Raw genomic sequence first — 15,016 nt, 5'->3', positions numbered from 1 at the left:
TAACGTACAAGCTGAGGGTAGTAGTCGAACGAATGGCACCAGAGCTGAGGCGCAACCCAGTATGGTGCAAAGGATCCGCGGGTTAAAGTGGATCCTTTAACTCCTCCTCAACTCACCCAGCATCAGAACAGAAGACAACAGAAAGAATATTCAAGCATGGCACCAAGTCAGCAGGAACACTCAAAAAAGAGAAGAGGTGAAGAGGAAAACTGAAAGCAGCAAAATAAGTAAAGACAGTTGCAGGAGTACAAGGCCACAAAAGGAGAGCAAATGATGTGCCAATGAGCATCACACTGCGACAGCCGCCCACCGAGCTCCCTCACCACAACAATGGGCTGGAAAGTGAGGGAACATCATATGACAAGCTACATCAATGGCATTGGATTCATAGATTTTATTGAGGGGACAGCTGAGGGAGGGAACAGAAGCCACCCCCAACTGCCTATAAATGGTGCACAAGGACCCCCTTTTCCTTGTTAACACCCATTATATGTAACAAATTTTTCTGTACATTAAGGAAATTTAAATAAAAATACAATTTCCAACCAACCTTTACTTTCAATACCTATTCATACAATTCATCAGTACCAAATGACCATGAGATAGTTTACACTGCCCAAACTTTCCCCACTTAAATTCACTGTATTTATCAAGTCAGCAAGCAGGACTGGCATAAAAAGTTTATAGCAGTCATTTTTACTGATAGATGAACATAATTTGCTTTTCATACCTCAAAATAATTCACTTCATTCAAGAATTTTGTTCCACCACTTCACAAAGTAATGAACATGATAATGTAAAACAAAATATATAGTAGTTGATTACATCTGGAAAACCTATAAAATAGCAGCAAAATATATATGCCAGAAACCCTTTATGTATTCCATAATTACTTATGGACAAATATTGTGAATCTCTTGCAAGGTGACAGCTATACCACTCAAGATCCCCAGCCTTCTTACCATTGAACTCTGGACTAGTGTTCCCCTTATCCCAATCACCTAACAATACCGTAATTACTTTATTGACTTACTAATCAGTCCCGACTTCCTCAACTTAACAAACTTATCTTTCATGCCTAAGAATACCACTGTGCTCCAATTTTTATGGTATTTTGCAGGAAGAAAGGCATACAACATCACATGTTTCACATTGTAGTAGCCAGCCATATAGACTCTCCGGTGAACTGCTCAACCCTTCCACCACTAATGATGCTGCAGGCTAATCGCCGCACAAAATATTTCATTTGGGTATTGATATACGGCCAATCCCTAAATTATCTTTGTGAGTACATGCACACTCATTAATTAACGTGTCCTGTTAATTAACATGAAACTATTTAAAATTTCTGAACATACACTCAATATGACAAATGTCATATCATTTACACTTGTTAAAAAATTCATAACCTCAAATCCTGATGACTAGCTTAATAGCCAAACCAGCCCTATATACGCCATACATTCATATTATATATATTATATATATCTGTGTGTGTGTGTATTTATATATATACACACACACACATACATACACATACACAAGGCTACAAAAGGAGAGCAACTGCTGTCCCAATGAGCATCACACTGTGACAGCCGCCCACCAAGGGCGGACAGCCGGAAATATATATATAAATATAATACTGTGTATATATATATTCAAAAATATGTATATATTTTTTTAGTGTGTATGTATGCATGCAAAAAATTACAAAATGTGAAATATAAATGCAAAGAACCATAGAAATTTAAGAATCTTTGCCTCAGCACTATTGTGTTCAACATATCAGATGCTTCCTAAGGAGTGAGCACAGTTAATATACATATACGAAGACAGGCTGATCAATATGAGTCAACATCGACAGGAACACACTGCACAGCCAGTGGGGTTGTGCCCTAGACTTGGCATATTCTCCAAGAACAAGTGGCAAGACACTAAATTACAATGTAGATAAACATTTCAACACATTTATAGGTCATGAATACATGTGTCGCCATATTCATCTCCAGCATATTGCAATCTGGTGTCTGCTTGCTTATTATTCGAGTCGTCTGATCTCTAGGGAACACCTCACGCGCCATGCTATCTTGATGTGTATGTCAGTCTATACTGATAAAGGTGTCTCCTAATGTGTCTTCCATTTCGTGTGCTCACCAGAAAAAAGCTTAGGAAAATATATTAATTTCCTTCTCTGGTTATTTGCATTTATATATCACATTTTGTGATTTTATTTACATATGTACTGTATATATACATACAGCAAAGATAAAAAAAAACACTGATCTATTCAATGAAGGATAACCACAGTATAATGGCAGCTGGAGCACTTATGTTTGGTTAAGACATTCTCAACAGCTAGACTGATAGGGAGACAGAAAGGCACCAGTTATAAAGGAAGTGTGTACTGGGAGTGGTAGCAATAGCCAGAGAGGTGGCAAAACATCATTGGTTACCCTGCGTTCTTGTGTAAACACACAAAACTTCCAGCGGATTAAGATAAGTACAGCAGTAGGAATGTGAGAACCAAAGAAGGCACCAAGATATATTAAAAAAAAGACTGGAACAAAGGTGCTTTAAACTACAATTTTTGTATATGAAAAGCGAAGAATGTAAAACAATTAAACGGAGAAGTGAAATCATCACCATTCTTAGAATATTAGCGGATGTCTCCGAAATGCTAAACCAGAAACGGAAAACGAACTCTCCACCCCAATACAGTGGTACAGATATACTAAGCTATTTGCGGACTTCTCAATGCACAAAGATAGAACATCAGTCTGCAAGGACACAAGAGAGAAATTATAACGGCACACGGCCAACAGAATACATGTCGTTTGCTGTCCGTTTCCATTTTTGGTTCAGTATTACGAGGGCTTCAAATATTCTAGGGAAGGTCCTCATTTTTTGTTCTCTGTTTAATTGTATTACATTCTTGCTTCAATATCATACACACACTGTAGTTTGAGACATCCTTATTCTGGTCTTTCGTTTCTTGGTGCCTTCTTTGGTTCTCACACTCCGACTTCTTGCACCAATTCACAGTTCCTGTTGGGAGTTTTGTGTGTTTACACAAGAATGCAGCGTACCCATTTGATGTTTTGCCACCTCTCTGGCTATTGCTACCACTCCCAGTACACACTTCCTTTATAACTGGTGCCTTTCTGTCTCCCTATCAGTCTAGCTGTTGAGAATGTCTTGACCAGACGTAAGTGCTCCAGCTGTCTTTTCCCAAATTCACTGTGGTTATTCTGTGTGTGTATATATATGTATACAAATTTTTTTTTATATACACACATTATATATACACACACACACACACACAAATGTATATATACAGTACTGTATATAGGGGGGTACCACCTCGGGTTTAAAGAGCACGTACAAATACTCACAAAAGTAACAGTTAGGGACGAGGTCTACATATTACATTAACCACACAACATAACATCTCCCAACAAGTTTGTTGTGTCTTTTGGAGGTTAGTACTGTAATGTGTTGAAATTTTGTTGGTCAAATTATGTGTATTCAAACTTGCTTGGGTTAATTAACATTTCAGTATTGATACAACAATCAGTTTCAATATAAGTATTTGTGGAAGGAGAACAGGAAATTGTATATGACGCTTTTGGTGAAAACTGAACACCATCAAACATGAAGATTTCCCAGCAATAATAGAGAGAATAGTTTAGCCCAAGAGGATACACCTTCATAAGTTGTCCATTATCTACAGTGATCATCACTCGCATCTCAACTGGAATTTTACAGCTTGGAAATTCTTAGTTTGATAACATGTACTATTACCCATCTGTGAAAAATTATGTGTATGCATTTTAAAGCCAAAGGAACTCTGCCATTTACTCTCAAAGAATGGCAACTCTTGCAGAAAACTAAAAATAATCATGTTACATTTGATATAAACTATATAAAAAAAAAAGGCATAAATTATTTCTGCCTTTCAAACCAACATTTCTCAAGCATCTCCTGTTCTTCTCTCACAAAACTTTACCAATAAATGTTTGTTTTAAGCATAACATCAAGGAGGGGCCCATTCAATAACTGCAAGAAAATTAAGTTACTTCGTGCTGTCCAACGAGGACAGCATATTATTTATCAGAGCACTTGGAAATCAGGAGTCTAATGTACTTAAAGCATTTATGTAATATGGTCAATATTGGCAAGTGTGTTGGAGGGTTGACTGATACGCTCCAGCTCCTGAATATTGACCAGGTGCACATACCTCCAGCAGTCATTACCACCACAGACACGTGCTGGTCACCACTTGGGTCAAGAGCGCTCTAACCACTAACATACCCAACAAAATACTTAAGAATGGAGACCTTGGACTACAAGTAAACAAGCATAACAAAAAAGTATACAACAATTTACAACTTTGCAACTTTTCAGTTACAAGTTGAACATGTCCAAATATGGGTAATGATAATAACTTGACTTGCCTTAGTATACACAAGAATAATTGACTTTGTTGTCTTCATCAAGGCTCAGAATTGTTGAGCATTTCAACACTGAGTAGATAAATGCACATATAATCTATTTAAAACATGAGGCAAAAATCTTGCCTTGGCTAGACCTACTATTATTATTATTATTATTATTATTATTTCCTAATGCTATAATTCAAGTAGCTATTGAATTTTCACTTGCAAGTATACAATATACACTTAAGCAGTCTGGCAATGACAGTCCACGACTGAAGAGTAATCGTCCCTTTGGGGGAAAGTGGTGTTCACCTTCACGTATGTCTTCCCTAATATAACCTTCACACACATCAAAGTCCTCATTTTCAATTTAGTTTTGTTACAATTTGACCAAAGAACACCATGATAAGTTCAGGTGAATTGCAAAGCATTAGCGGCAAGTAATAATGTCACAATGTTTCAGAACACGTCCACGTCCTGAACCTGTGCTGGTCAACACAACCTTCCACCAACAGAGATTTCCAGCTAAACTCTGACACTTGACTAAAAAATATTGACTCAAGTTTACTTGTCCTGACTCATGGGTTGTGAGTGTGTATTATAAAGAAGCAGCAAATGGTAAGGTGCATGAGAGGACTGTGATAAGTTACATTAGCTTGATATGACACTACGTTAATACACAAACATGGGCCCCTCACTCAAACACAGACATCTTGCAGTAAGATAATCTAACAAAATCTTTTACTCCCATTACACAATGGGAAGAGAAATTCCTAAGTAAATTAGTGAATATATTTTCCTTTAAATGAAATTCCATCATTGAACATTACATTAGCAATCAGAAACATTTTATTGGCATTATAATTGATAATACAGTAGCCAGAGAACCTACAAAAATCTATTTCTTTTCTTAGAAATATTCTAATTCTCAGTGCACAATAAATTAAAGTATTTATGTAATTCCATAAATTAACACCTTGAGTACTATCTGGCAACTGTAATTGACAAAGAATGCCAGTTTTTTCACATTAAATCCAATTAACAACCACAATAAAGGTTTAAAGTGCTATTAAGGGCAAACATCTCATTGAAACAGACCAATTGGTAACATATTCATTCGCAAGTCATTCATCGATACACCCTTGTTTGAGAGCATCATTTAGCATAGGCCCTACTCCGAGTCTTTTAAAAGATTAACTAATTCAGCAAAATTCCATTATGTCTTAATAGAAAAAACATGGCACATTGAATTTATAATTGAGGAAGAAACAATATCCAGGAGAATTTCTCTTCATTTTTGGGCACAAAGATTAGTACCCATTTAAATGGCAGTAAGTTGCATTATCTAAAAGGTTTAGCTTGACTCAAAGTTCATAAAGAGAAGATTAATACCTCTGTTATTCAAAACCAGGTCATTTTCTCCATCCAGAACCTGGTTAAACATAATCCACATTATTAAGACTTGGATACCAATACTATGGCTACCCCAAGTTGAAGAGTATTTACTTACCCAGTAACTGTCCATCCCAATTTAAAGTATCCAAGAGTATGCTACCTAGAACAATGTCAAGAACATAAACTTTCTATATGGTATCATTAATCTTTGTTCTAGAGGTTTGTATAGTATAGACACTGATATCCTTGATAATGATAAAATGTTAGTGAGCAGGTGGTGGAGATCCTGGTGGTGGTAAAGTTACCAAGACGGTCGTCCCTCGACATCTACGGGTAATGGAACAATGACATGCCTCAAGTACCATGTACAACAACAAAGAAAATACCAATTAGGATTTCCTCCATCCTAAACACTGGTGAGCTCTTACAAAGATATGTACCTATATGCTTCATTAAAACAAAGCATGGTTGCTTACAACCATGAACAAATCAACTTTTGGTTTACATTATTACAATTAATAACTGTCCTCATTGTTACAGCCACGTCGTCCTACTAAGAAAACTATAAACTTGCCTCAGTTTGGGTTCAGTCTCCATAACTATCTCTTCTATTATGGGCTCTGTAACCCTGCAAAAACCCTGAATTGCATATTGTTGGGCAATTTAACCATTTAACTACGATGATTCTTTGTTCAGGATTCACTTATCATTCCTACAAAGCCAGGCTGTGGTAGTGGTCGTGTCACTACTTCCAAACGTCAACCACAAACCTGCCAAATACCAACAAATCTCTTTCTTAAAGTGTCTTCATCACCATTTTAACAATATAACAGTCATATAAAAATAAAAATTCATCTTCATATATACTTGGTGTCTAATAGCAGCAGAGAGAGTAGCTGGCAACTTATCATGGCATGGTTGTCAGCATCTCCAGCTGCCCACCTTGTACTTTCTGGGAGTACAGTGGTGATGACATTACAGATTATGACCTCTTAGTACACCGTCAACACAGGCTACTTATCTTAATGATAAAACATGAAGCCTGTATGATGTGCTATGCAAGACTCATAACCACCAATTGCATCACAGTAGAACCTTTTCTAACATCACAGACAAATGTGACAGGTGTAATTCTTAGTCTCATACTGGAATATGAAGCTATGCTTCTGTCTCAAAGAAGTCTCCAAAAGTGTGCCAGCCTGCACAATAAAGGTCAAAACAGAAAGCCACCTTCACTAAACTGGTACAAGGTCAATATAATCTTCATTATTTTGGAATTAAAAAAAGGAAGAATGTGGAAGACTGCATATTAATTTCCAGTGACAAAGCAATGAATCTGTATTTTGAAAATATTATGTACCAAAACAGTTACCCCACTCAACCTTAAGATTATTAGTTGCAAATATTATATTATTACAAGTAATTATATGTTTCAGGTTTTTAATCACAAGAGCAAAATTAACAAGGTACTAAATTTTATACTGTATATTTTGGCAAATATTTAGCTAATAAATTCACACTTAACACCAACACATTTAGTGTAAATGCATCACTCTTCACTTGACCTTTACTGTTGACTACTTGCTTTTGGTGACCCCTCCATGACAGTATCATCAGCTGGTGTCACGAGTTACTCTGGTGACCTGCAGACACTGGGGCAGCTGAGGCGGTGTTTGTAGCAGCAGTGTGGCAATGGCAGTGGTAGTGGCACAGTGGCAGGTACCCCAAGATGGTTGCCGACACGAAGGGCAGTCATTTACGACGTGGGGGTTGTGAAACTTGGGAAGAAGGTCCTTGTAGTGTTGTACTCTTTGCTACATTCTTGTTAGGAATTGTGCCGTTTATCAAACTTCATGTAGCTAGTGCTGTACTAAGCCTATCAGGTATCAGTATTTGAATCAATCCTAAGCTAGATGTAAAGTAAGTGTACTAGCTGCTCAGACCATAAACCCACAGTCTAAATAACCACCACTTCTTGTTCATATCCAACTGTGCCTTACTCCAGGATGGACACGTTAACACCAGAGTCTGGACTCTTGAGCCCGCTGGAGGAGTGGCTTTGAGGAGTATGGGGTGGGTATAGAGTGAGACCTTCCCCGTCCTGGCCCACTGGCGAGTGATTGTCGTATCCACCACCCGGCATTACCAGCATGTCCCTCATGCCCACTGTACGGCTGCAATGTTAAAAACCCTTTGTTACAATGATGCTACTCGATGAATTTGATAATGCGAAGAACTTAAAATAATTTACTGTATAATGAAACACCTTTTTCTGGTGGCCCTTCTGTGGCTCTCCACAGCTTATACACCATCACCCTGGGGGCAATACCACCTCACCGGGCATCTTTCACTTTCTCACCGGTGTACTGGAGACATGCACCAGAATTATGCCTTCTCACAGAAGCGAGAGCCAAAGACGTCATGATCTCAACACCGAGGGAAATATCCTGTCAAAATGGTTGAAGGAGCATCACAAAATGCTCAGAAATGATTGATACAACTGACTACCAAAGCTGAAAACTATTCACAAACAAGCAAAATGCCAGCATGAAATGAAATACAATGAAATGCTTCTATCCGGCAGATCCAAGGTTACTAGCCACTCTGAATAACTCCACGCATCAAATTGCACCAGGGCCTTGGGAGTTTTTAATGGCTGACCAAAACTTAGTGGAGTCCACTCCACTCAGCCCTTGCTGAGTGGAGTGGACTCCAGTATCTAGTATCCTCAGCCCTTGCTGAGGATACTAGATCAGTAACCGAGGAAATGCCCACCAGAAAGGCAGAGAGAAACAAAACATAAAAAAACAGAAAGCGAGACAACCTGCAGTTAAGTTGCTCACCACTAGTTCCACCTCCCCACCAGCAGGTAGCAGCACCAGGAGCTGGGGGCTCACAAGGTTTCAAGCAAGAGCCATGGAGACAGAAGCTCCTTGAATCCACCAGAATGAGACACTTCATTACATTCAGCATTTGGCTTCTGTGAGGGCTTCCAAAGTAGCTCCCTGTTGCTATTTCATAGTAGAGAACAGATAGAAAAAATAGGGAGCATCGTGAGAGGAGAGCAGATCAAAACTCTCTAAGAAATAGGAAATCCTTGACGGGTAACTACCCAGCACCACACATGCCTGGTGCTGCCATTGTAACATGCTACCAACATCCTCCCTATCTTGTGTTGGTTCTGGGAATCATTGTCTCCATGACCCAGTTTCTGACCAGGCCAGAATGATGATCTGGTCAACCAGGCAAATAGGTGCTTGCTTGCTATCAATACATTAACATTAAATATGGAACTGGCAACTCCAGGGGGCCTGACAGCTGACTGGACAGTGCTTCGGATTCGTAGTCCTGAGGTTCCGGGTTCAATTCCCAGGTGGAGGTAGAAACAAATGGGCAGTTTCTTTCACCCTGATGTCCCTGCTACCTAACAGTAAATAGGTATCTGGGAGTTAGCCAGCTGCTACGGGCTGCTTCCTGGGGGCGTGTAACAAAAAGGAGGCCTGGTCGAGTACCGGGCCGCGGGGACGCTAAGCCCCGAAATCATCGAGATAACCTTAAGATAACCTCCACACTTGCTGTGACTCAATGAGAGGCCGTCTGCTTCAACATCCGGGAGTCACCACATAAATATTGAAACATGCAGCCAAGTAGTATTTGAGATAAAAAAGAACATTCAAATTAGTCTTGCATACTGAATGTGATAATACATACCAAGAGCAACATTAGATAACAAGTAATGTAATACAAGAGCTTACTATAAACAAAAAGCCAGCGTTGAATGTAATGAAACGCCATTTTCTGGGAGAGACCCAAAGGCTCCCCGGAGCTATACAGGCTGATATGCTAATTAGCACTATCGCTCGCTTTGGACACCGATCACGTCCATTTTTTTCTCCAGAGTCCTGGCCATGGACAGGACTTGCGTCCACTACTAAAATATTTGTATAAAATTCATTTTTTATCCAATTGACCTTGGGATAGTTTCAAAATAAGCACCTTTAAAATGAGCACAATTTGATACCAAAATGAAAGATATAACACAAAACTTGATGTCAGAACACAAAGATTATAAATACGTTTTTGGGTCTAAATTTTAAATTTTAAAATATTTGTTAAAATTCTATTTATTGTGCTATTATTATGGGACTAGTTTTAAAATGTGGGCCTTTATATTGCGAACAATTTGATACCAAAATGAGCGATGTAACATGAAATTTTATGTCAGAACACTGGAAATATATAAATAATTTTGATGATGAGCGTACAAAATTAAAATATTTGTTAAAATTCCAGTTATTGCTCTATTATTATGGGACTAGTTTTAAAATGCGCGCCTTTATTTTGCGAACAATTTGATACCAAAACGTGTGATGTAATATGAAAATTGATGTTATCAAACTGAACAAGTATACTGTACACATTAGGTGGTGGTGTGCAAATTGGTGCTCGTTCACGGGTAACTTTAGGCTATGCTCCGGGAGTCTTGCCAGGCTTTTGGACATTATATGCATATACATCTGCAGGGAATTTAATTGCGAACACAATGATACCAAAACGAACGACGTAGCACAAGAATTAAGCTTAGCGAGAAAACTGAAACGAGTACAGTATACACATTTAGGCGTCGCCGCACGCTCGCCCACACCACTGGCCCCACGGCGTCAAAGTCTGCGGTGCGCGCATGGTGCCGGCGATAGTGTTAATATCAGACTTTAGCATCAGTCATGTGCAAGGAGTTCAAAGGGCCTACCGGGGACCACGAGCCAGAACCTGGCCCCCTCGGAGAGGCAAGGGAAGCAATTGCCTATAGAAACCCCCGTGTGGTTGGAAGCATTCTGTGTCTGCCATCGACCGGGTCAGGCACCCAGAAAGGTAAGCATCCCAAAACAAACCCCTATTCTGGTGAAAATTGCTACCAAACACCGAACTTGGGGATAGAACTCCCCAAACAGAAACGAGCAACTAGCATGACGTCACACGTTACCGCGCTGCTGTCTGCGTAGCTTCCCCCTCCCCGGGAGGGGGAAGGGGGAGCCCCAGACCCCCACGCTGGTGATCCACACCCCAGTTCTGAGGCTGAATGTCAAGAAAATGCAAAAAACCGCCGACCAGAGAGAGGGAGGGATGCCGGGGAGCCTCCGGGTCTCACCCAGAAAATGGCGTTTCATTACATTCGACATTGGTTTTCTGGGGGAGTCCCTTCAGCTCCCTGGAGCCAACTACCCACAGAGGAAAGGTGAGGGACTTACCCGGGAGGCGGTCGCTGCTCACTCCTCAACTCAAAGACGAGACAACTGGCTGCAACCGCCGACCCAAGTTGGTATAGGCCCGACTAGGCCAAGGAACGTTTACGAGATAACGAGCAGCCAGGACCCAGTTCAACCGCCTAAAACCCCGCGCCTGAATGTCAGACCAGGACATGTTGCCAAAAACGGCAGCAACGGCAGCGCACTTACGGACGTCATGGGCACTGGGAGAGACCACAGGCTGGCCAGATGTAATAACCCTGCGGACGACCTGGAAGACCCGAACCTGCGAACAGGGAAGAAGGGAAACCGGATCAACCCAAAGCGCGTCCGTCCCTGGACACACAAGCCGTGGCGCACAAATAACGGCGGATGGCCGCAACTGAACACAAAGCATGATGTACCCCCGGCCTAACAAACTAAGCATCAACAACCCAATGACCCCTCCAGAAAGCAGCAGCCACATTCATTGCCAGAAAAGAAGGGGACGGCTGCAGATGAACAAAACAATCAACCCGACCGAAGGAGCAGATACCCCCCCGCGCCAGAGAGAGCATGAAGCTCCCTGATGAAATCCCCAGAGGCTAATGCCAACAGGAAAAAAAGAGCCCCCGAGAAACAAACCGGAACTGAAGGGGACACAAGAAACCGAGGAGAAGATCACGCCAACAAAACACAGCCACCTAAGAAGGGACAGAAGGAAAAAGAAAGGACCGCCAAAAAACCCCACACTGCCGCCAAGAAGAAATCCGCAGATGAGACACCATCAACGAAGCCACCTGATCACCAACAGAAGGTAAGAGACTTGAGGCAGAGCCGAACCAGCCCCGTGCCATGGACCAAACGAGCTGAGGAAGAGACGGAGCCGCGGGAAGGTCTTGGGTGCGACCACCGAGCAGGCAGAGCCGAAAACCCAAGCCAGCAAAGAAGGAGAAGGAATGTCTGCCGTACAGAAAAAACGTCCCAAGAACCAAGGCAGACTCCACCACACCAGGTAGACAAACAAAAAAAGAAAAAGAAAACCCAGCAAGAGGGCAGCGTACCCAGGCGGAACAGAGTCAGCCGCCATGACTGGTGGAAACAAGCTGTGCAGTACCCCGCGCCCCTGCCAATGCAAACTGCCCCTTACCCTAAGGCGATCAAGGGAGACAGAATCCCCTAGTACACAAAGGGCGGCCAAAAACCAAGCAGTAAATGGCCTAGCAGAAGTAGGGGGGTTTGTTTGTTTGGGGGTTACCTTCCACAAGGAACTTGTGGAAGGTAACCCCCAAGCCCTGAGGGCAGTACTTACAGGGCACCTAGGGAAGGTAACCCTAGGCGCATGCAATCCGAGTACTGGAGACTCACTCCCGGCTCATGCACCACCTAGAGGACAGACACCACACACTAGGTACAGTGCTGAAACAACATCTGGAGCCGAAGCACATGACTGGTGTTTCTAGCATCAGCCGAAGAACTGAGGTGTGGATCGCCGGCGAGGGGGGAATTTGGGGTTCCCCCTTCCCCCTCTCAGGGAGGGGGGGGGGGGGGGGAGCTGAGCAGACAGCGACGCGGTGACATGTGATGTCATGCTAGTTTGCTCGTTTCTTTTGTTCTATCGTTTGTTTCTTTGGAGAGTTCTATCCACTAGTTCGGCATTAGGTAGCAATTTTAACCAGAATAGGGGGTTTGTTTTGGGACGCTTACCTTTCTGGGTGCCCGACCCGGTCGATGGCAGACACAGAATGCTTCCAACTACACGGGGGTTTCTATAGGTCATTGCTCCCCCTTGCCTCTCTGAGGAGGCTAGGTTCTGGCTCATGGTCCCTAGTAGGCCCTTTGAACTCCATACACATGACTGATGCCAAAGTCTGACAATAGCATATTAGCCTGTATAGCTCCGGGGAGCCGAAGGGGTTTTCCCCAGAAAAATATAGTTGGGGTTTCAGGAAAAGCTGGAGGGAAGGATAGAAAGGAATAACTGCAGACGTGACCAGGATGAACGTCAAGCATCTCTTCCTGAAGACAAACACGAGATAAAAAACCAGCGTTGAATGTAATGAAACGCCAATTTCAGGGTGAGTCCCAGCGGCTCCCTGATCCCTCCCCTCCTTTCCAGGTCATCAGCTGGGGGGTTTACATCTGCTCCAGAACTGACAGCTCAGACACTGGCAGGCAGTAAAGCCTCTCCCCCACCCCCCCTCCCTAAATAAGTGGGGGAAGTGGGCAAATGAGCTCATGCTAATTTCCAGAGAATTTGATCATTTGTTTACATACTTGAGAGAGTTCATTCGGAAGGCTTCAAGTTTTTGGTCTCTCTTGAACCCAAATGTGGTTTGTTTTGACTTACTGACTTTCTAGTTACCTTCCCCACTGAGGTGGCAAAATGCCACTGCTCCCTTTGCCTCTTTGTGAGAGCCAGGTTCTGGTTCTAGTCCCTGGTAGGCCTAAAGAATGACACAGTGAGGCAGAGCCTGTGACCATGCCCATCGCCCAGGGTACAAAAGCAGAGTCCAAGGGACGTGCTTCCAAGGAAGGAGGGACTGGCTGAAAGGAAGACTCAGAAGCCCAAACAGGACAAGCAGGTTCATCTGCTTCTGTGCCAAAATCGAAAGGGGCAATTGATGCAGCTGCCCGAGGAGCTAAATTCCACCCCGAACCGGAAATCCTCAGACGTCACTGGACCAGAAACAGGAGGCAAAGGATGGGAGAGAACAGAAAAAGGGTGAACCACCTCCACAGGAAAAGGAAGATGTGGGGATGGAACCAAGGTAGAAGTTACTAAATGCCTCCAATTCTGGGACCCAAACACCAATGCTTCAGCTCCAAGGCATCCAACCAGGTAAACAACCTATTCAGCCACAACACAAGTGCAAGGAGGTTGTCGCTAGAGGAGCTCGAACCACATCAGGAGAGCCATAAGGAAGAGCCACTTGGGGAGAGCTAACCCCACCACAGGACCCAGGGTTAAATGTGTCACTGACCCAACCGGCAGCACAGTTGTGGCAGATGAACGTTACGCTACCTCATGGAATGGGCAGCGTGCAACCCTTAAACTTACCTGAAACAAGAAAAGGGTTGGTGGGGATACCCAGAGGCCCATTGAACCTGCAGGGGATTACCAGGGCATCAAGAGTAAACCAAGCAATACATCCAGGTACTGGGATGTGACACTGAACCTTTGGTTGAAAAATGTCATATGAATCTATACAGAAATGGCATATAGAAACGACATGATAAGCCAACATAGCAGCAGTCCACATGTCTGTGAAGGCCTACCTCAGCACAAAGTGCAATATCAAATACCCAGTGGGCCCTGACAGCCAGTGTCACTCCCAACCCAAGTGACGGCTGGAAACTCCAAAGACACCTGACTCACATGGAGTGAGGGCCACTACAAACAAGGAGGACCCCTAAGGGAGCAACTCCTGAACACATCAGGGAAAGGAACCTTGAAATGCAAGGGCAGCAAAAGGGAACACACAGGAAAGATAACCTTGTGCACATACAGCTCCAAACACTCAGTGTCCAGGCTCATGCAACACTGCACAGTGTACAGGTAAGGCAACCAGGCACACACTACACACACCAACATAGAACTGAGGGTGGTGTAGCTGGCTGACACCCCCCCCCGCCCCTTGCCTGAAATGAGTGTGGAGGTAGAGCAAATGAGCTTGCACTAATTTGGAAAGATTTTGATTGCTTACTTAGTTGGGAAAGCTCTTTCAGCAGTTCTTGAGGCTGCGGTCTCTATTTCAGCCTGCAGCAGTCTGTTCTATTGCACTGACTTTCTGATTGTTTTCCCCAGTGGTGACAAATAAATGCCAATGCCTCCTGGGTCTTTTTGAGAGGGCCAGGTTCCGGTGCTAGTTCCCAGTAAGTCTATAGAACTACACAGCTGATGTGACCTAGTACTTGGCACACTATCAGTGACATTAGCTTCAAGGAGCCTCCAGGGGC

The 15,016-nt window shown here is 42.8% G+C and overlaps 1 protein-coding gene across 16 annotated transcripts in view; it reads right to left on the bottom strand.

Moving 5' to 3' along the window:
* Positions 1 to 538: 538 nt before the first annotated feature.
* LOC123762893 (constitutive coactivator of PPAR-gamma-like protein 1 homolog) overlaps positions 539 to 15,016 on the bottom strand; it is a 194,622-nt gene continuing 180,144 nt past the window's right edge. For all 16 annotated transcript variants that reach the window (XM_045749635.2, XM_045749640.2, XM_045749644.2 and 13 more), the window contains one exon: positions 539 to 8,005. In XM_045749635.2, coding sequence (XP_045605591.1) covers positions 7,847 to 8,005 — 159 coding nt within the window. In that variant the 3' untranslated portion in view covers positions 539 to 7,846. The remainder of the gene's footprint in view (positions 8,006 to 15,016) is intronic.

Source organism: Procambarus clarkii, chromosome 47 (assembly GCF_040958095.1).
Source record: "Procambarus clarkii isolate CNS0578487 chromosome 47, FALCON_Pclarkii_2.0, whole genome shotgun sequence".
NCBI lineage: Eukaryota > Metazoa > Arthropoda > Malacostraca > Decapoda > Cambaridae > Procambarus > Procambarus clarkii.
Note: the sequence above shows the minus strand (reverse complement) of the source record. Positions and strands in the feature narration are given on the sequence as shown.